The sequence below is a fragment of the Camelus ferus genome, chromosome 12, assembly GCF_009834535.1.
Source record: "Camelus ferus isolate YT-003-E chromosome 12, BCGSAC_Cfer_1.0, whole genome shotgun sequence".
Classification (NCBI taxonomy): domain Eukaryota; kingdom Metazoa; phylum Chordata; class Mammalia; order Artiodactyla; family Camelidae; genus Camelus; species Camelus ferus.
The window spans coordinates 44,914,327-44,936,946 of record NC_045707.1 but is presented as its reverse complement, the minus strand read 5'-3'; the positions used below and the strand labels follow the sequence as shown (position 1 = coordinate 44,936,946).

General features: G+C 39.3%; 1 protein-coding gene across 1 annotated transcript in view; it reads left to right on the top strand.

Moving 5' to 3' along the window:
• Window positions 1-8,993: 8,993 nt before the first annotated feature.
• CFAP54 (cilia and flagella associated protein 54) overlaps window positions 8,994-22,620 on the top strand; it is a 243,457-nt gene continuing 229,830 nt past the window's right edge. Inside the window, 3 exon segments of the mRNA XM_032493588.1 lie at window positions 8,994-9,323; window positions 16,236-16,341; window positions 19,555-19,698. Coding sequence (XP_032349479.1) covers window positions 8,995-9,323; window positions 16,236-16,341; window positions 19,555-19,698 — 579 coding nt within the window. The 5' untranslated portion in view covers window position 8,994.

Here is a 22,620-nt window from a genome sequence, read left to right as displayed (position 1 = left end):
GCATAATGTTTCAGTCATACATATACATACATATATTTGTTTTCCTATTCTTTTTCATTATAGGTTACTACAAGATGTTGAATGTAGTTCTCTCTGCTATACAGTAGAATCTTGTTGTTTATCTATTTTATATATAGCAGTTAGTATCTGCAAATCTCAAACTCCCGATTTATCCCTTCCCACTGCCTTTTCCCTCTGGTAACCATAAATTTGTTTTCTACATCTGTGAATCTGTTTCTGTTTTGTAAACGAGTTCATTTGTGTATTTTTTTTTAAGATTCCACATATAAGTGATACCATATGGTATTTTTCTTTCTCTTTCTGGCTTACTTCACTTAGAATGATGATCTCCATGTCCATTTATGCTGTGGCAAATGGCATTATTTTATTCTTTTTTATGGCTGACTAGTATTCCATTGTATAAACATATCACAACTTCTTTATCCAGTCAAGAAGATACAGTTTTAAAACTAGTCTCCAAGCTCTTACTTCTAACCTAATTGCCACACCAACCCTCTTCTAGCATGAAAATTCTGGAGCCTCCACTAATGGCATCTGTTGCTTACTGAATGAGAGAAAGCAGGAGAGGAGTAGATTGGGAGAAAGATGTGTGTTTAGCCTGGACATGTTAATTTTGAGGTACCCTGGTAATTTGTATTATTCAAAATATTACCTCTTCCTCCCTGTAGGAGGATTATAATTGCTGGCCCCACTGAGAGTGGCCTTAACAATTTGAGTTGTTTTCGAAAATAAAATGTAAGCAAAGTGATTGGTGCCAATTTGGAGCAGAAGCTTTAAGAGCCCTTGAATGGTTCCTCCATCATTTTTCTTCCGCTGCTCCAAGATTTGCAATGTCCCAGGTATGGCTTGTTCTTTCGCCTTAGTTCTAAAAGGAAGAGAATATGTGAAGCAGAGACTCAGCTGAGTCACATTAGTCACAAATGTGAGCAAATGATAAAATTTTGTTTTTGTACAAAAGACATGGGGATATGGGATTATTTGTTACTCTTGCATCATTTAGTCTAAGGAGACTGACATAGGGTTTTGTACTGGAATTAGGGTGCTGCTGCAACAAAAACTTAAAATGTGCAGCTCTGGCTTATAGAGCCAGAGTGACCTGCAAGGAAACTGTTATTGGAGTGACTCTATGCTGGCCTGCTTGGTTCCACACTTTAGGCCACCGTCTGGAGTTTGTGGCTCTTACCAACACTTTTGAATAAGAATGAAACACTGTATCATAAGGTATGAGATTTGGAGTCTCCAATAGCTGCCTAAGGGGCCAGGTGATCCAACCTGGAAGTACAGAGGTGAATCTTGACCAGTGGGGTAGAGAAGACAGGAGGAAGACAGCAGGTACATTTTCTCTACCCTTCCTTCTTATGGACTACCCCAAGATATGGTATATAAAAATCTATATAGCCTATTGGGAGATAACCCACATGGCTGAGCAACTGGCTGTGTGTTTCTTTATGATGCACTGGCTAGTGTTGTAGTTCCTTTCATCAATCCCTGTCTTGGTGCTTTTAGGCTGCTGTAACAAAAATATCAGGACTGGGTGGCTTAAATTGCAGGCATGTATTTCACACACTCTGGAGCCTGGGAAGTTCAAGATCAAAGCACAGCAGATTCAGCATCTGGTGAGAACCTAGTTCATAAATGGCTGTCTTATTGCTGTGTCCTCACATGGCAGAAGGGTCCAGGGAGCTCTCTGGGGTCTCTTTATAAAAGCACTAATCCCATTCATGAGGGCTCCACCCTCATGACCTAATCACCTCTCAAAGTCCCTCCCCTCCAAAAACAATCACATTATGTGTTTATGTGTTAGTATTTAACATACAAATCTGAGAAGTGGACAAACATTCAGTCTATACCATTTCACCCCGGGTCCCAAAATTCATGCCCTTCTCACATGTTAAAAGACATTCATTCTGCCGCCGTAGCCCCAAAAGTCTTAATTCATTCCAGCATCACTTTAAAGACTAAAATCCTCATTTTTTACAATATGAATAGGCTGAGAATCTTCCAAATCTTTAAGCTTCCATTTTGCTTGACAATTCCATCCTTAAGTCATTTCTCTTTTTTTCATGTTGTACAGTAAGCAGCCAGGAGCCATGCTGTACCTTCAGCACTTTGCTTAGAGATTACTTCAGCTAAATGTTCAATTTCATCATTCCCAAGGTTTATCTTCCACAAAACACTAGCATATGAACACAATTCAGCCAAGTTCTTTGCTACGTTTATAACAAGAATGGCCTTTCCTCCATGGCCCAGTAACACTGTCCTCATTTCCATCTGAGTCAGACCTCATCAAAATGGCCTTTACTATCTATATTTCTACCAAAATCCTGTTTGGGATTATTTAGTTATTCTCTAGGAAGACTGAGGTGCTCTCTGTAGCTCTTCTCCTTTCTTTCTGAGACCTCGCTAGAATTTCTCTTAACAGTCCATTCATGGCAACGTACACTTTTTCTAGAATGCACCCTGAAACTCTTTCAGCCTCTATTCATTACCCAGTTCCAAAGCTACTTCCACAGTTTAACGTATTTATAGAGCAGTAACATGTCTCAATACCAACATCTGTATTAGTTTGAGTTCTCCAGAGAAACAGAACCAATAGGACACACACACACACACACACACACACACACACACACACACACATGCATATATACTAAGGAATTGACTCTTGTGATTATGGAGGCTGAGAAGTCCCATGATCTGCTGCCTGCAAACTGGATAACCAGGAAAGCCAGAGGTGTAACTCAGTGCAGGTCCAAAGGCCCGAGAACCAGGAGTGCTGACTGATGTTCAAGGCAGGAGAAAACAGAGGTCCCAGCTCAAGCAGAGAGAACAAATTCGCCTCTCCTCTGCCTTTCTAATCTATTCAGACCCTTGATGGACTGGTTGATGCCTACTTACAATGGGGAGAGTGATCTTCTTTACTCAGTTTACTGATTCAACTGTTAATATGTTCCAGAAACACTCTCACAGACACACCTAGAAATAATGTTTTACTAGCTATCTGGGCTTCCCTTAGTCCAGTCAAGTGGACACATGAAATTAACCACCATAGTCCCTGTCTCACTTTCTTTTCCCCTCTTTCTTGCTTCAGGGGAATTACACTGCAAAAGCACTAGCACTTAAACTTTTGCCTTAAATTCTGTTTTCTAGAGAACTCAGATTAACGCCATAGGCGTTAACTATAAAAAGTGGACCCCCAGGATGGGATTTTGGAGTTGAATCACTCACTGTCTGAAAGCAATAGGAAATTAATTGTGTGGTAAGTTGGGTGGTAATAACCCTTGGCGTGCAGTGATTTCACCCAAGGTTTAATTGTGATGAGGTGCAGGTAGATAGCAAGGAGTGGAGAGATCAAACAGCTATCGTGCTTCGTGAGTACGGGGCAATATTAAAGGCATTGTGGTGTGGCTTCTTTTGAAGGCATTGAAAATTCTGCAAACTTTCTCTGAATGTCAGATTGCCTTTATTGCTGCCCAGGGCTATGGCTGGGTAGACTTTGCTGAAAATTGGGCCCACAATCTGATTATGCAGCAGAGATTCCAAGAAAAAAAAATGGGACCCAGAGACAGAGATATTTAGGTAGACAAGCCTAAGAATTTTGAGCCCCTAAATTCCTCCGAACCCTCCAAGCTAGCAGAAACAGCCTCTAACCTCCTGCCAGAAAAAAAGAGTCTCCGTTTGCCTCGAGGAACATACAAATGACCTAATCTGAAGCAGGTGCCTTTCAAGATGATTCTTGTTTTCCTCCAGATATGCCCCCAACACCCTTCATTACCTCCTAGGTAAAAACCAAACACGTTTCAGCACAGCCTGAACAGGAAAGTACAAGTTCTGCTCTGGGAAGAAATAGCCCACATGCCAAAGGAATTGTAGGATCTGGCTAACAGGTATTAGCTGAAGCGGGGGGGGGGGGGGGGGGCGCTGGGGTGGGAGGAACACGTATAGGAGTGTGTCTTGAGTATATTAGACCAGGAGGACAGAATACAAAGCTGGGAAGGGTAGAATTCATTAAAATGGGGGTCCTCAGGCATGATGCAGGATTCCTAATAACATGACGAGGTGGCTTCTGGAAGTGCATACCTGACACTGTTCTACATCAAATGAAGTGAAGATGTAGAACTTCTCTGGTATGATTTTGAAGAAAAGGTAAGAGAGCCCAGAGAGTTGGGATTGTTAGAATGGATTTATTATGTACGTCCTAAGAACCCACCACCTGGCTGTGTTCCCCAGGGTGGCCAGAGGATATCACCTCTATTGAGGATGTAAGGACTGCAGCAAGAAGGTGAGTACCAGCATCGTTGGAGATGCTTGATGGTTTCTGTCTTCTGTAGGCCAGAGTTGACAGTGGAGGATTCTGCCATGAAATTTAGCTTCATATTAGTGGGGATCATGTAATTTCAGAATAGCAAAGGCCAGGTGACAGCAGTCAACAAAGGCTGGCTTGAGATGTAATTACCATAATGGAGAGCCAGGGCAGAATGACAACCAAGGTGCCTTGACCTATATAGTGGGATATGTGGTATTGGCTAATGGATCATGGTGTAACAGGGTCAAGACAGACGAACAGGCAACAAAGGTGTTGCTCGACATGTATAATGAGAAAACTGAAGAAATGGTACGCAAAAGTCTGATATTAGTTGCTGCAATGGAAAATTGTGTTTCTTCATCTAGTTTCCAGATCCCAGGCAGTTCTCCAACCCAGAACCTTCGATTGAAGGGGAGACAGTATTTAGCAGAACCCTAACACTGGATCCCTAACCTGTGACATTAGAGCTGTTATGGGTGGAAGTGCTGTGTGGAAGTATCTGATACTGTTCACACATCAAAGTATCAAATTAGAAGCAATACTGAATTCCAGAGGAGTTGCAGACATTTGTTTAAATAGCAAAGACTTAAAAGATGCAGGGATGTTACCATCCAGAACTGGGTACCACTGGTGAGGATTTTAGGTTTTGGAAATTTGTATTCCCATCTTCCTGGATAATGTTGCCGATCTCTTTGTTGTATATCCTGACTGCACTGACTTCAACTGGCAGCCTGTAATAAGTAAACCTATTTAATTTACCTAAGCAGTCTCTTTATCTGGTCTTTCTAATATCTGAGCCTGCTAATGATATTTATTAATACAATATTCACATAGTAAGTTATGCATTAAAAATCTTTTCCCAGCATATGGCTTGTTTCCATTTTTGCTGTGGTATCTTTCATCCTTCCAAAAGTTTGTATTAATGTATTCAAGTTGATCAGTATTTTCCTTTTTGTCTTTTACTTTTGTAGCTTTTAGGAAAACCTTTACCACAAGACAATAAACACATTCTGTTAGAATCTCTTCTACTACTTTTACAACTACTATATAAGTATGTATATATAACAAAATATATAATATTAATTATATATAATTATTCTATAAATTGCATATTACTCCATGACTCTGCTTTTATTTTATTGATCAGAATTTGGTTTCATACTGATTCTGCCTCAGTGTCTACCCATGGTTTGCGTTTGGCTACTTCTGTCTCCTTGTTTACTTTATATAATCACTGTAATGATCTGTGGAGTTGAGATCAGATGTAATTTCCTTCAAGCCAATCCATCTTTCATTCTACCATAATAGTTTTCCTTCTATAATATCTAAAATACAGACTCATTCATGTTCTTTTCTGCTTAAGAACTTTCAACGGTTCCCAAGTGAATAATTATATTAACAAATATTTATATAGCACCTGCTATGTGCCAGGCACTATTTTATATTAACTCATTCAATTCCAAACAAAATAAAACTATGAGGTAGGTAGTATTATTTCATCTCCATTTCACAGATGAAGAAATCACAGCACACTAAGCTTAAATAACTTGGAAGAACTAGGTATTCAAACTATGCTTTCTGGCCCAAGAATTTGAGTTTTTATCCTCTACATCACACTGTTTTTCTAACCTAGGCTCCTTACTGAATACAGAACTAAGTCCAAATGTCTAACACATTTTTAAACTACCCACTTGATTTGATTATGCTTCTCTTTCTGCCACATCTTCTGCAGTCTGTGGCTTACCACACTAGGGACATTTTTAAATTTAACTTCCTGTGTATGTTTATGACTCTGGATCTAACTCAGGCTTTTCTCTCAGTCAGAGATTTTATTATAAATATTCTTCATCTTACCTTTTTTTCACTCACTCACTCCAACAAAGATTTACACACTCTGTGCCAGCGGCCTGGCTTCAGTGCTAGGTCATCACAGCAAATAGGCAAATCCCTATTGCAGGGACCTTTCTATTAATGAAGGGCAGTTATAGTTCAGGGCTAAAACATCACCTCCTCTAGAATCTTGTTCTCTCTCCAGTCCCAAGCTCCATTTTGCAGTTTCTAGAGCATTTTAAACATCTTTATCATAGCATATTTCACGGCATGTCTTCTTCAGGGTTAGTTGTATATGTGTCATCTGCTTCTGGTAGGAAATGTGGGGTTGCATTTATAACACACTAAAGAAATGGTGGTATTTCACTGAATGAAAGCAAGAAATTTAACAGTCTGGATGTTAGGTAATGATGTAGGAAAGGGAGATCTTTGTGCTTTAAAAAAAAATACCATATACATGTACATATTTGGGATAGTCCAAATGATTAACAACTAAATTAGGAACAGAAAGCACTAACCTTATTTATTCTTTCTCTACCAGTAACTTTAAATGATAGAGACTCTTGAATGGGCAGAAAGGATCCCTGCAGCCTGAAAAGACACTAATTATAAGGAAACAGCAATTTACATTATTTATAAGGAAGCTATTTACATTACTTAGTCCTGTCAGACAGCTGCAGAGCTTGATTCTCTCACTGCAGTAAGAAGAATAAAGCAAAGTGACAAGGAAAGAGAAAAGATATTCTAATAGCTGCATGTAGTTACAAGAAAGATAATATCTTGAAAAAATTTTTAATGATTAAAATACAATTTAAACTGAGGAAAATGGAAACATCCATCTTAGCACGATGATGAGTCAGAGTATAGCATCTATTTAAATATGCAGACAAGCTTTCAAAAACTACTGAAAGTTATGCATTGTTAACTTTCATGTGTGCAAGGAGGAAAATGACTAAGATGCAGTGTTTCATAATTCAAGTATTTGAATTTAATTAGTCACATTTTCTTTTACCAGTGACTTTGAAATGTGTCTGCACTATGAAAGGTTGTTTCTGAAAGCAGCCAGATCAAGGGGGGGGGGGTATCCACTTTATCTGTTTTATTTTTATTTTCTTTCCTCCTCTCTGATCACTTTAATGTAAATTTATCCTGCATTTTCACTTTCATCAATATAAAAGATAGTACTGGGTGGCAAATTATACCAGCTTTTGATCTGAAGTGGACATGTCTTTTATGTAAGAACAAGGAGAAGATGAGAAGAGAAGGAATTTACCAAGCTGATTTTTTAAAAGGTCTATTAATACTTTTTGTAAATGCCCCAAGGATGAATTATTTCTTTAGGCCCAAATTCTTTAAAGTCTTAACATTTTTACTGCTCACTTAGAGACAAGGTAAAAATCTCGATCAAAGAATGATTTCTACATCTCCAGTTGGAGAACAGAATTCCTTACAGTCAGGTGTCAGAGCACCTCGCTGTTTGCCAGGAAGCTTCTTAGGACATAATTACCTGCCTTGAAGAGTAGAGTCATCATCATTTTCCTTCAAAGAATATTAGAGTACAGTACACATGATGTATTAGGCCAGTGTCACAAATCAGCACAGGTCCACAGAGACTGCAAGAAATTAGGTCAAACCTGAAAGAAATCAGGCTGTGGTCCAATAAACTTCTTAATCTTAAGTGGGAAACTGGGCTCACAAGTGTTAAGGTTACTCTTTATTTAAGTGTGACAGAACCAGTAACGGTTTTCAGTTTTAAAGACCTATTTTCCTAAACCATCAAATATTTCTTATCCTTCTCTTAGGTAATTTTTAGCTCTGCATAATTTATAAAGAAAGCAAGTTCCATACTAGTTGGAAACTCATACTTTAAATATGTGAATACACATACTATTGTCCAAAACATGCAAGGAAAGAAGAATTTCCCTCTGCCCCCCACCCCGCCACAATATTTCCCTTGAGGCCATAGTTTCCCCATCAGAAGCAGTCTTCTAAAATCTCTGTTTAAAATGCAAACGTCTTTTGAGAACTAACACTTCAAGCATTAGTATACTTTAATGTTCAATAGTTAAGCTGAATAAAATGCTCATGAATTTAGAATATAGTGATAGTTAGGATAAGGCTGCCATACAATTGAATAAACATAGAGTAATCATAACTACCAGGCCCAGGCATCATTTTCAGTTACAAACCTCAGGGTACAAAAAGAGGGACCAGAGTGGGTCAGTTGCATGTACTTGATTCTTACACTGCTATCAGATATTTTCCTGATTTCAATTGGATTGATAAGCTTAGATTTTCTGGGATGGTCAGTACAGCATGCTTATTTTGACAGGCTTTGGAGTCAGAAAGCTGAGACCTGATCCCTGACTTTACGGTTTACTCTGACCTTGGTCAAACGATTAAACCTCCATAAACTGTGAAATGAAGATAGTAAAAATATCCTAAACTGTCACGCCATAATGATGATTAAATGAGGTGAATGAGATTACGTCTCAAATGCTGGCAATAATGCCTGGCACATATTAATGATCATCATCATCATTATTAAGTGGTCGAAATGGAAAAAGTATAGCTGGATTTGGGATGATAAGTTTCTGGTTCTCCTATTCGCTAGCTCTCTGCCCAGAACCTTCTCTCTTTTCTCAACTCATACAGCAGGGAGCAACAGGGCAAAAACGTTAGGAGCAACTTTGCTTTCCAGACCCGGTTCTTTCTCCTTTTGCCCTCCAGGAGTCGCTGTATTTCCCCAAAGGCACGCAGGATGCCTGGTTGCCGCGAGACCGTCGCCAGGCAACCGCGTGTACACACACTACCGGTCCAGCCCGGGTCTGGTCAATATGGCGGCGCAAGGCACCTGCTCGACCTCTCCATCCAACTTGTCCCCTATATCAGTGTCGCCGCCAGGACCGCCGCCGACCCCGCCCCCGACCTCGACTGCGATCTCTAAGACCCCCCTGGAGTCGAAGGCGAGCTCTCTGACCCCGCAGCCTCGTTCAGCCTGTCGTGAGGACTTGCTGCCCCTTGCCGTGTTTTATGGGCCGCTGGACGCTAAAAACCCGCTCCTGGTCTCCTGCGAGAAGGAGATCCAGGAGTTGTTAGGCTTTATGAAGAGAAAGAAAGCTTTAGCTACAACGGAGGAAAAGAAGCATGAATTCCACAGTCGTTGGTAAGCAGAGGCAGGGTGCTGGGGCGGGCGCTGTCCGGAGAAGGACAACTCCCGGGGCCAGAGGAGGAGACGCCTTAGAGGATGCAGGTGGTAGTCCCCAAGCTGGATCAGAACCTGGCCAAAGGGCCCTGGAGATATAAACAAAGTTTAAGAAGTGGAGACTCATCGCTAATAGAACCCTTAATTCTTGGTAAATGTATCGTGGCTTTCTGCCCGAGTCAGAATGAAAATCAGCACAGAAATGTTTCACAACTCACCATTTGTTCTGTTTCTGTTGCTCTGATTGCTAATCCATGACAATAAATTTTTGGCTCACTAACGAGTTTCACAACTTTTCATGTTGTGGGTACAATTTTGTAAATGGAAAGTAAGGAGTAACTTTGAGGTAGCTTAGGTTCTTGAAAAAGTTTGTTCTTGATGCTATGAATTATGTCATTCTGTGAACATTTGTACTTTATTCCTTTTTATATAGTTACTAGGATCACAGTGACTTTTTTCTGGATTTTGTGACTCATTCTGCACATCTGTTTGTCTTTTTTAAAAATTCTATCACCATGTTATTATCTCAAACTGCAAACTTTTTTTAAAGGTTCTTTCCTGTTTGTGTTACCATGTTTCTTTTCCAGTCAGAATACATTGCCAGCTGAACAGTTAGAAATGTAGACAAGTGGCAAAGAATACCAGAATAGTCAATAGTTTCATATTGTATTTTTCATCCATGTATGCAATATGAAGAAATTGTTTTAACTTATATTTATTATTCATTCATGCACTTAACTGCATATTTATTGAGCACCTCCTAAATATCAGGAACTATTACAGGAACTAGGAAAACATCAAACTTAAAAGACACAAATTCATATAATCATGGAGCATGTATTTTTGTGACTACAGACAGCCACTAAACAAATATGTAAGGAAATTATTTTACAAGGAGATAAGAGCTAGGGAGAAAATGCAAGTGGGGAGGGGGATGAGGATATCAGATAGGTGTTATAATTTAAAATGGGATGACAGGGAGCATGGTCAGGGAAAGTCAGGAAAAGTGGCCCCTAAGAAAGTTGAGAAGGAGACGGGGCAACAAGTGATGAGGATTTCTATAGAAAGAGTTGGCCACACAGGGAGAATGGCAAGTGTGAAGGTCCTGGAGTGGGATTGTGACTGTGGGAAGAACAGGTTTCTAGCAGAAGTGAGGGAGATGAAGAGTTTAGTTTGTTTTTTTTTAATGGGTGTTGAATTGAGTTTTAGTTTTAGGTATATTAAGATTGAGATGTAAGTCAACATCCAGGCAGAGCTATTTGGAGATGGTTGGACATTTGAGTCTGGGGGTCAGAGGAGAAATACATTTAGGATTCGTCAGCTTACTGATGGTATTGAAATTTTGACATTTGATGAAATAGCTAAGGGAGTTAGTATAGAAGGAAAAGAGGAGAGTCCAAGGATTGGCATCTAGCCTGAGGGTTGGGACATAGTGAACATTCACTGAATATTTGGCATTGAAAGAATTCAAGAATTATCCTTGCCTTCTCAATAATTGTTAATGTTATACATGGGAAAGTAGACCGGGGTCAATTGATAAGTACAGTACCTGTCCCATTTTTAAACAGACCATATGAGAATCACACACATTAAGGACTGACACAGACCTTAGCCATATGACCTCTCTCATATCTAGGTATTTATTTACACAATAATTTTATTGTGTGCCTACTATATGCCAGGGTGTACACCTGTCATGGCTTTGACAGTGATGAACCAAATAGATGTGGGAATCTGTGCTCATGGAACTCCTAGCGAGGGAGATAGGCTTCTAATGAGTCACCAAGTCAACACACAAACAAGTGCTATGAAGGAAGAAGCTACTGAGAATTTACACATGCCAGGTACTGCGCTAGGTATGGGGGATACAGCAGTGAACCAGACAAAAAAGCATGCTCTTTTGGCGCTTATATTCTAGAGGGAGCAATGGATAATAAACATATTAAATAAGTACATTTTATGGTGACCTAGAAAGTGATAAATGCTAGGGAGAAAAAGAGATGAAGGGTTATGGAGTGGGAGACAAGAGGTTGCAATTTTCAATAAGGTAGTTAGAGTAGATGATACTTGAGCAGAGGCTTAACAGGAACACAGAGGAGACCAGTCTTCAAATGAATGGAGAGGGAGGTGATACTAAGCTGAGATTAGAAGGATGCCTGGCAGTCAACCAGCAAGGAGAGAGGATAAACAGAGGGAACAAGCATGTGGGAAGATCTTGGCAGGAAAGAGTCAGGGCCTTTAGAGGAATGGACAGAAGCCTGTTTAGCATAGCATAGTGAGTGTGGGCACAGTGGTATGAGATGAGAGGAGTAGGTAGGGCTCTGGAAGGTTTTAGAGGCCATTTATAGAGCTTGTATTTATTCCAAATGCAGTGGGAAACCACTGCTTAGCTTTTGGCAAGGAATTAACCTTATGTGATTTTTGTTTTAAAATATTTTGGTGACCTTGTCCAAATGGAGCAAGGATGGTAATGTGGAGACCAGTTATGAGCACAGGAGGTAGGAGTTGCTTTTATAACATATTTGATGCATGGTTATTTTTTAAATCAAAATTGTTTCTTTTTATAACTAGAAGAAGTTCTGTAAGCATAAAAACTCATAGTATATCTAAAATACAGATTTTGAACACACCAGCAATGTCCTTAAATTTAGAGCGCAATGTATTTTAAAGGTAACCTTTTGATATAAGCACATAAAATTTTGATATTCTGTTTATATAGCTATGACATTCTATTTTAGAAAACTCTAAATATCCAGCAGCTATAATCAAATAGCAATCCAAAGTACATTAACATTCTTTTCTTAAATGATGTACATTGTATAGTGTATGTTATATTTCCTAGTTTAATCATTATGTAAGCCATTCCCAACAAGCAGTCTTAACTTGAACTTATGGTTCACTTTAAAAAAAAAAAAGGATAATTCTCTTATTATATAACCTTGATTGACTGAATGAAGCTGGTATTTTTCTCTTATGAGTAACAAACCTACTCATCATTATCTCATCCATAAGGTTTGGAAAAATTAACTCTTTCATCTACATACTTTTAAGAATTCTCCCAAGATTTGGTGAATTTCTTGGATTCGTTATATTTATTCTAATACTATACCATTTCAGGAAGCAGCAAATGAAAGTGAAAAAGGTAAAACAAACAAACCAAAAAACCTTTACCTTTTAAAACTTCTATGGGCTGTATTTGCCACTCTTTATCTGGCATGGTTACTTACTGCTTAGTACATGTGTGTATGTATTTTCCTATCTGTAAATATTATTAATCAGTCCACGAAGGCAGGAATACACTGTACCCCCTCCTCTCTTGTCAATCATTATCATTTAATTATCTGAATGAATTCATTGACATGTTTTTGTTGAGGTTGTTCCATTAACACCCCAACGTGTACACGATAAGTACTAGAGTCATCTTCAGTCCTTCGGTTTAGCTTCCTGTCTGTATTAGTCAGCTTGGGCTACTCCTTACTAATTAGTAATTACTAATAAGTTAGTCTGGACTGCCATAGCAGAATACCACAGACAGGGTGGCTTAAACAACAGACATTTGTTTGCTCGCATTTCTGGAGGCTACAAGTCCCAGATCATGGTCTGGCAGGGTCAGTTTCTAGTGAGATCTCTCTTCCTGCTTGGTAGACATCCACTTTGTTCTCATATAGCCTCTCCTCTGCGCAGGCACAGGGAGAGGGAGAGAGAGAGAGAGGGAGAGGGAGAGAGAGAGAGAGGGAGACGGAGAGCCCTCTGGTGTCTCCTCTTAGAACGGCATAAATCCCAGCGGACTGGGGCCCCACCCTATGACCTCATTTAACCTTAATTACTTCCTTAGAGTCCTCCTCTTCAAATACAGCCACACTGGGGATTAGGGCTTCAATACCTAGAAATTTATGAGCTAGGATTGGGCAACTGTTAAGAGAAATTTGAATTTTTCCTAGAGGCACTTATAATTTCCAAGAAGGAGTAAATATTAACTAAATGAATAAACAAAATTAACAATTATCTACTACCCTCTGAAACTGATGAGAAACTATTTAGGAAGCATAACCCTAAATGGACTGACTGGATATTTGAATCCTCGAACTCTCTACAGAAAAGCATAAAATAAGAACAAGGAATTCTTTTCCCTAGTCATTTATTTACTAATTCATTCATTCTTTAAACATTTATTGGGTACTGACATATACTTGATATTCACTACTCTTGGGGCTAGCAATGAATAATACAGATGAGGTCCTTGCCCTCAGGGGGTTTATATTCCAGAGGACTGGAAGGCATAGTTATATACTAGCTAAGAGCATGGATGCACTTAGCCTCAGCTTCATCAACTGTGTATCTGGGATACTGATATTACCCATCTCAGTTGTTGTGAAAATGAAATGAAAAAAATGCATGTTGGCAAAAGACCCAGAATAGGCAACACAGTATTGAAGGAGGACAAAGTTGGAGGACTGACACTACCTGAAGTCAAGACTTGCTATAAAGCTACACTAATTAAGACAGTGTGGTATGGGAAAGAATGGACAAACAGATCAAAAGAACAGAATAGAGAGCCCAGAATAGACCCACATAAATACAGTTGGCTTATTTTGACAAAGGAGTAATGACAATACAATGGAGCAAATACAGTCTTTTAAACAGATCGTGCTGGAACAATTGGACATCCATGTGTGAAAAATTAAATCTAGACATAGATCTTACACCCTTCCCCAAAATTATTCAAAATGGATCACAAACCTAAATGTAAAATGCAGTCCTATAAAACTCCCAGAAGATAACATAGGAGAGATCTAAGATGACCTTGGGTTTGGCAATGACTTTTTAGATATAACACCAAATGCATGATCTGTGAAAGAAAGAACTAGTGAGCTGGACTTCATTAAAATTAAAATTTTTTGCTCTGTGAAAGACACAAAGTCAAGAGCATGAAAGCCAAGCCACAGACTGGGAGAAAATATTTGCAAAAGACATATCTGATAATGGATTATTATCCAAAATATACATAGAATTCTGAAAAACTCAGCAATAGGAAAACAAACAACCTGATTTAAAAAATAAGCCAAAGACCTTAACAGACATCTACCCAAGGAAGATATACAAATGGCATATAAATATATGAAAAGACGTTCTACATCGTATGTCATCAGGAAGAAGCAAATTAAAACGATATACCACTACACACCTATTAGAATGGCCAAAATCCAGGACACTGACTCCAAAGGCTGCCAAGGATGTGGGGCAACAGGAACTCTCATTCATTGCTGGTGAGAATGCAAAGTGCTACAGCCACTTTCAAAGACAGTTTGATGTTTTTTTTTTTTTAAATAAAACTAAACATACCCTTACCATATAATCCAGCAATTGTGTTCTTTAGTATTTACCCAAAGTTGAAAATTTATGTCCATACAAAAATCTACACATACATGTTTATAGCAGCTTTATTCAAATTGCTAAAACTTGGAAGCAAACAAGATGTCTCTTGGTAAGTAAACTGATAAATAAACTGTGATATATATAGACAATGAAATATTATTCAGTGCTAAAAGGAAATGCATTATCAAGCCATGGAATAAACATGCATAAATCTTAAATCCCTATTAAGTGAAAGAAGCCAATCTGAAAATGTTATATACTATATGTCATTTTGAAAAAGGCAAAACTATGGAGAGTAAAAAGTTCAGTGATTGCCTGGGATTAGTGGGGGAGGGATGAACAGGCAGAGCACAGAGGATTTTTAGGGCAGTGAAACTACTCTGTATGATGCAGTGGTGGATACGTGTCATTATACATTTGTCCAAATCCATAGAATGGACAACACTAAGAATAAACCCTAAAGTAAACTATGGACACTGGGTGATAATGATGTGTCAATGCAGCTTCATTGATGGTAACAGATGTACCACATTGGTGGTGATGTTGATAATGAGGGAGGCTGTGCATATGTGGGGAAGGGGGTATATTCTCTATCTCAGTTTTCCTGTGAAGCTAAAAGTGCTCTAAAAATAAAGTGTATTTTAAAAAATGCATATATAGAGAGTATTAGTCTCAATGTTCACAGCAGCATTATTTTCAGTAACTAAGATATGGAAGCAGCCTAAGTGTCCATCAACAGATATGGATAAAGAAAGATGTGATACATACACACACACACACACACACACACACACACACACACACACACACAGGACTATTACTCAGCCATAAAAGAGTGAAATTTTGCCATTTGCAACAACATGGATGGACCTGGAGGGTATTATGCTTAGTGAAATAAGTAAGACAGAAAGACAAATACTATATGATATCACTTATGTGTGGAATCTGAATAATACAACAAAATAATGAATATAACAAAAAAGAAACAGACTCACAGATAGAGAAAACAAACTATATATATATAGTGGTTACCAGTGGAGAGAGGAAAGGGGAGGGGCAAGAAAGAATGGGGTAGGGGATCAAAAGGTACAAACTACTACGTATAAAACAAATAAGCTACAAGGATATATTGCACAGCATGAGGAATATAGTCAATATTTTATAATAATTATAAATGAAGTGTAATTTTTAAAAATTATGAATGACTATGTTGTACACCTGAAACATTTAATATTATAAATCAACTATACCTCAATAAAAATAATAAGATTTAAAAAATAAAATCATTAAAAATGCATATAAAGAGCTATCACTGCTTGGTACAAAGGAAGGAAAACTTTTTAATTATAATTACATTTATTAATAATTAGGCATTAACAATAAGGCATATTAAAAAGACTTAGCACAAGATAAGTTTTTAGGATAAGGATTGCTTGCTAATTAATTGAGGTTTCCTGCTGACTTTGAAGATACCATTTTATTTCATGATTTTTACAGTGCCACCTCTTTGTTTAATATCTGGACCAAATACGCCCCCCGGCTGCCAGCTGCCTATTACAACGAAAAGCTTCTGAAGGTTGGAGATGAACTTTGTGAAATGAAAGTAAGTGACTTGGGAGTCAAAAAAAGCCCAAATGAAACTGAAACTCATTTGTCTAATTTTTTTTTTTTTTTGGCTTGATACCATTCCTATTTTACATGATTTGATTTGTTTTCCTTAGAAAACTATAAGGGCATACACAAAAATTTTAATGAGGCAAAGTAACTAAGAAAGGTGTTAGTTTTTTAATTTTGTAGCGAGAGACTTCTGAATAGAAAGCTGGCTGGGGAAAGGCAAGAACACAGCCCCTCGTGGACGGAGGGTGTGGTAGGCGCCCAACAGGAAACGCTGAGTCATCATGTTCCTACCTTATACAAAGGAGCCCAGACACCACTTCCTGTTGTTTTTCACCGGTCTGGCCTTGCCCAGCAAACTCTTAGACCTCCTGGCCTTGCTGCTGTGTTGCTTGGTTCCCACTGCCGGGTTTTCATGACTTTCAGCTCATTCTTAACATTTGGCTGTATGTATTATTAGCAGTCATTACATACAGGCCCTGTTGTCACTCAGTATTGCGTTCCAAATGAGTTTATGCCATTTCTAGTTCCGTATCAATGCCCAGGTCTTGGATTGCTGTGGACTCCGGGACTTGGTTTGATAAGACCACACCATGGCTGGGTTTTCAGTTCATGAAAATGTGAGTTTTCCCCTTAGTCTCTGGCACGGGCTCAAATTATTCCAAGTTAAATGAGTGCTTGGCACATGTAGGATCCTTGGACCAAGAGTTATCCAAAGTGATTTCAGGCCGGACACAGGCAGTATCCCGTCTGTGGCGCCCAGCAAGCGTAACGCTGAGCCCCCGAGGTTTGCGGCAGAAAGCTTACTCACAAGGCAGCCAAGCCAAGAACGAAGGCGAAGGCGGGAAGGTTGGAATATTTATGGGACGTAAGCAGGGTGGTCTTAGGCATGGGGAAACGTAACCAGAGGTAGGGGAAAAGGTGCCGTAGTCAGTGTTCTGCGTAGGTGCATCCGGGTTACATGCTTCTGCAAATCCAAAACCGAGGCGCTTACGCTGGGCACGCTGGGCATGCTTGGCACGCTTGGCACGTTCGGAGGGCGGAGTTTTGCGCCCTCCAACGTCATCAGACACTTGCGCAGGCTCAGTTTTAGGGTTGGTGGTCCCAACCAGTCTTTGCTGGCTCGCGCTGGGCAAGAGCCGTCGCTAAGTTTTTCTGAACAAGCTGGACCGCGCGGAGCTGGGAAGGTATGCAGTTAAAGAGAGAGAAAAAGAAAGAAAGGGGGAAAAATAACTGAAGTGAGCTTAATCAGTGAAGGCAGTTTGCAAGCAAAAGGATTTTTTACAGGCTCTTCCCTTATCTGTCGTTCTGTAAGACAAGCTCAAGAATTTCTATTAGTTATCTGCCCTTGGTCACTCTGTGGGGCACAGTTTCACGTCTTTTTTCAATCTTCAGTTTCTCAGCTTAATTTTCCTCCTCCACTTCTCTTTTCTGGACTTGAATGCTTCTGGACTAGGGAGGAAAACTTACCAAATGGAGGATAAGATGTGAAGGAACTTTCACAATGAAGCACTAAAAATCTATTTTCTGTTGCCAAATTTAGAGACTCACCTTAGCTCTATATAATTGGACCATGGTTCTTAGAAACTTGAAAATGCAGAGTTTGGAAAACTACAGAAAAACAAACAAACAAACAGAACCTCAGATGAGATCCAACTTGTAAGCTGTATTCATGTGAAGTGGAATAGCAGTTTTGATAAGAATTAGTAGAGTGCTCCCTCTCCGTTTTTATGCTTCTCTTCAATATGAGAAACTGCTGGTCTACAGCTTGGGGTGGTTTGAGGCGTATCCGGGTGGGTAGAGAGTCTAACGGTGTAGGGAAGAAGGAGCGTGTTAGGAGTTGATAAAGCAACTTGACTATGGGTAGTGGCTAAAGATTCAGAATATTTAGAAAGGATATTTTAAAATTTTACTTTTAGGAACAAAGAAATGTTTTTTTTATCTACTTTTCACTGATGGGAGAGTGGGCCAGGGAAGATATTTGTAATCCTGGAAACAGATACGAGTAGTTACTATGGTTGCTAGACTCTGTTTATTTTTTATTTTACAATAAAGATCATTTTGTTGGATTGCTCTTGTTTTGAACCCAGGTTTGAACTTATTATCTGAATCACATTAGAACCGAAACGATTCAGAATTAATTAGTAAGCAAGTAACCAACAAGTCAATAGAAATAGAAACAAAGCAGCGTTTGACTGTGCATGCTTCCTAAGGGGCGAGGTAACCCAATAGGCAGTTCATACCCCGGGCAGTTGCTTTTCCTGGAAACACAGTTGCAGGGGAGGAAGCAGAGGAAGGGTTGCCACTGAGTCATGGGCAGAGCTAGCTGCTCACATCCACCGCCCTGAAACTCTCCAGGTGAACTGTGCCCTGTGGGCTACAGTCATGATGCATCTGACTTTGCGATGGAAACGTAAGCATGAATTAGAACTAATGAGAATCGTAACTAACAATAGCTCAGACTTTTAAAATTTGTATAGATAGAACTTCAGAGACTGTTGACAGGTGAGAGAACCAGCTCATCACCCACATTTTGTATCTTCTTTCATCCGTCTGTATTTTTCTTTCCTTTTTTCTTTCTCTCTCCCTTCTTTTCTCCCTCCTTCCACTTTTTTCCTCCTTTCTCTCCTTATTTCCCCCTCCCTTGTTCCCCTCCTTCCTCTATCACCTTTCTTTTTTCCTTCTTTCCTTCCTCCCTCCCCTCCCCTTCTCTTCCCTCCCTTCCCCTTCTCTTCCTTCCTTCCTCCCTCTTTCCCTCCCTCCCTTCCTTCATTTAAAAATTTTTTCTCGGAGCCTAGGAGGTATCTGAGAAGCAAGGTTGGTCATGCAGCTTGTCTACCCCTCTCACTGAGTAGGTGGTTTACCATGATCTGTTGAAGCTGAATCTTTTGGATTTTGAGTATATACAGATAATTACCGCACATGTTGCCCTAGTGAATAGTCCCATCTTTGAGGACATGATGGTCTCATCTCATAATAGGCTTGTTGTGAGGAAAATTAAGTGAAATAATGCACGTAAATTGCCACGGTCAGTGTCTGTCACATAGTATATGTATGGAAAAGGTAGTAGTGATAGTAGTAGTGACGGGATGGTGATAGTAATAATGAACATCGACACTGTTAATACAAATATTATTTAATTTTAGTAAGGACAAGCCAAATTATATTTTGAAACTTTCACCAAGTCCTCTTTTTATTACAGGAATATAAATTGGCCCTTTTACAGTGCTATGGGAGGTATCTTCAGCAGTTCAGCATCAAATTTGACGAGAATAAAGCAGATGTGAACCAGTTCAAAACTGTCTTTTTTCCAAAAGGCTTTGGAGACAAAACTGCTGCGCATACAGTAAGATGAAAGCAGTAGCTAAAATAGCTACCATTTATGGTTAAGTGTGCAATAGTACATCCTTTAGTTGACAGCTTCTAAATGTCTTTTATTTGCTTAGCACAAAAGTTACCTTTTTGCTGTGAGTTGCTTAATAAATATTTTTGCTCTGGATAAGAAAGTGCCTTTATTAAATTTTGTAAAGATACTTTGGAGATCGTGTCACTATAATCATTCATGTATCTAGTAGACAGTAATAACTAATATTGATAGAATGCTTTTAGTTTACAAAGTGCTTTGGAAAACATATTTGATCCTCACCGTAACTCTGAGTTAGATACTGTTATTATCCCTGTTTTACAAAAGAGAAAAAGAGAGCTATTCACACAGTACAACAACTAGTGGTTCTGGAGATGCAAAATAGATCTTTTGATACAAAATATTGTGCTTTTTTCTAGTGTACCTGTATTATTATGTTCATTGTTACTGTTGATGCACTGGTTGAGCAGTTGCCATGTGCTAGGTAGTCTTCTAAATGCATTATGTGAATTGTCATCTTGCAGTCCCGTTGCAGAGAGGTGGGTACTATTACGCCCCTTTTGTAGGTGAAGAAACTGAGGCTTATCAGAGATTAAGAAACCCAGCCCACTTAAGGCAGTGAGCAGTGTTGGTGTTTGAACCCTAATCAGTCTGACTCCAAAGCTATGTCCTTCCAAATTTAATAATCATTCAAGGTCTTGGAAACAAGATGTGCTTTAATAAGCAGAAAATCTCGAGGTGTGTTTGAGGGCACACTTGTCAGTTCAGCTTGGTTGTACTATAAGTGTATGAATGGGAACACTGGGCAATGTAAGTTGGTATCTAAATTGTGTCTGGCACGGATCACAAGTTATGTGTGTGTGGCAGGGGTAGGGGGAGTGAGGGTGGTGTCCTGACACCAGCAAGCAATTCTTGGGACACCAGCTGGGTATCCTACAGTTCAGCTTAATTCTGACTACCTACCCGGAAGTGTCAGATTTCACAGGTTAAGGGTTTAGTCTTACAAGAGCACTCCCTGCCCTAGCCCACCCCACCCCCACTTAAGGTGCCAGTCGCAAGCCCAGATTGTTACCTGCACTTTTGACAAACTGGCTGTAAATCAGAGGTTTCCACAACCCCCTCCTTGGGTTTGATTAATTTGCTAGAGCGGCTCATAGAGCACATAGAAACATTTTACTTACTGACTTGTCAGTTTATTATTAAAGGATATAACTCAGGAACAGCTGGATGGAAGAGATGCACAGGGCAAGGCATGGGAAAGGGGTGTGGAGCTTCCATGCTCGCTCAAAGTGCCACTCTCCCAGCACCTCCATGAGTTCACCATCCTGGAAGCTCTCGGAACCCCATCTTTCCTGTTTTATAGAAGCTTTATTACATAGTTATGATTGATTGAATCACCATCAGTAGCCATTAGTGATTCAACCTCCAGCCTTCTCCCCTCTTTGGAGGTTGGGGGTGGGATTGAAAGTTCTAATCATCTAATCACAAGGTTGGCTCCAGTGGCAACCAGCCCCCATCCTTAGGCACTTTCCAAAAGTCACCTCATTAACATAGCAAAATAAATCTTTGTCACAAGCAACATTTAGGCAATTTCCTAGTTTTTTTTTTTTAGAGTGGGGAGGTAATTAGGTTTATTTGTTTATTTATTTAAATGTAGGCACTGGGTATTGAACCCAGGACCTTGTGCATACTGGGCATGCACTGTGCCACTCAAGTTATACCCTCCTATAATTCCAAGGTCTTGGGAGCTGTGAGCTAGGAACTGTGGATAAAGACCAAATATATATGAGAAATATATTTTGGCCATCTGAATGACCAAATACATATTTCTTAGAAATCACAGTATCTCAGTGTCCCACTGGGAAGAGGACTTAATGAAAAGCTTGAGAGTTTGCACTTTGAAGGCTCTTCCTCTACCACCCTGGTTCAGGCCTCCATCTCTCATGCTGTGTGTTGTGTTATCCTGCTTCCACGCAGCCTCTCTAGCCTAGTGCCAGAGCCCTGGTGGGCTCTACTGTTTGGAAAGCTTTTATCCTAGATATTTGCATGGGTCATTTCTCCCTTCCCTCATGTCTCTTGCACTCCCTGCTTTATTTTTCTTTATATCACTTATCACTGGATACACTTAGTTTATTTCTATTTTTATTTTTTTAAAACTTTTTTTATTGAGTTATGGTCATTTTACAATGTTGTGTCAAATTCCAGTGTAGAGCACAGTTTTTCAGTTATACATGAACATACATATATTCATTGTCACATTTTTATTTTGCTGTGAGCTACTGCAAGATCTTGTATATATTTCCCTGTGCTATACCACTTAATTTTTTTATCACCTGTCTCCACTTCTAGAATGTGAACTTCATGAGGACAGAGACTGTTCTGAATGTCTAAGCTCTAGTGCCTAAAATATTGCCTGGCATGGGTTTATTGAATGAATGAATAAATTAAAGTGTTATAGTCAGAATTATTATTCTAGAAGCAGTACACAGAATAGGTTACCAGGAAAAAGACTGGAGGCAGAAGGCAATGAAGCCAATGTTAAGAGTGTGCCAGCAGGACTGGGTGTGAAAAGATATGAAGAATTTGGCTTTTCACATTCTAAGTTTGAGGTTCTGGCACAGCGCTGGCACACTGCGGTTCTCATCAAATATGTGTAAAATGAATGCATGAGAGAATAAACGGATTGAAAAATTAGTCCAGGAGGAACTTGACAATGCAGAACTAGAGGCTTTTAGAAATAGATTTTGGGAGAAAATGCATGGTGATCATGGTTGAAGGAGTAATCATGAAAAATTTACTCTCAAAATATTAACAGCAAAGTTTGTGCAGATATTTAAAATTTTTTTAATGATCCCCACTGTATGTAGTACAGTGAGGCACCATGACAGAGTTGGTGAGATTTTG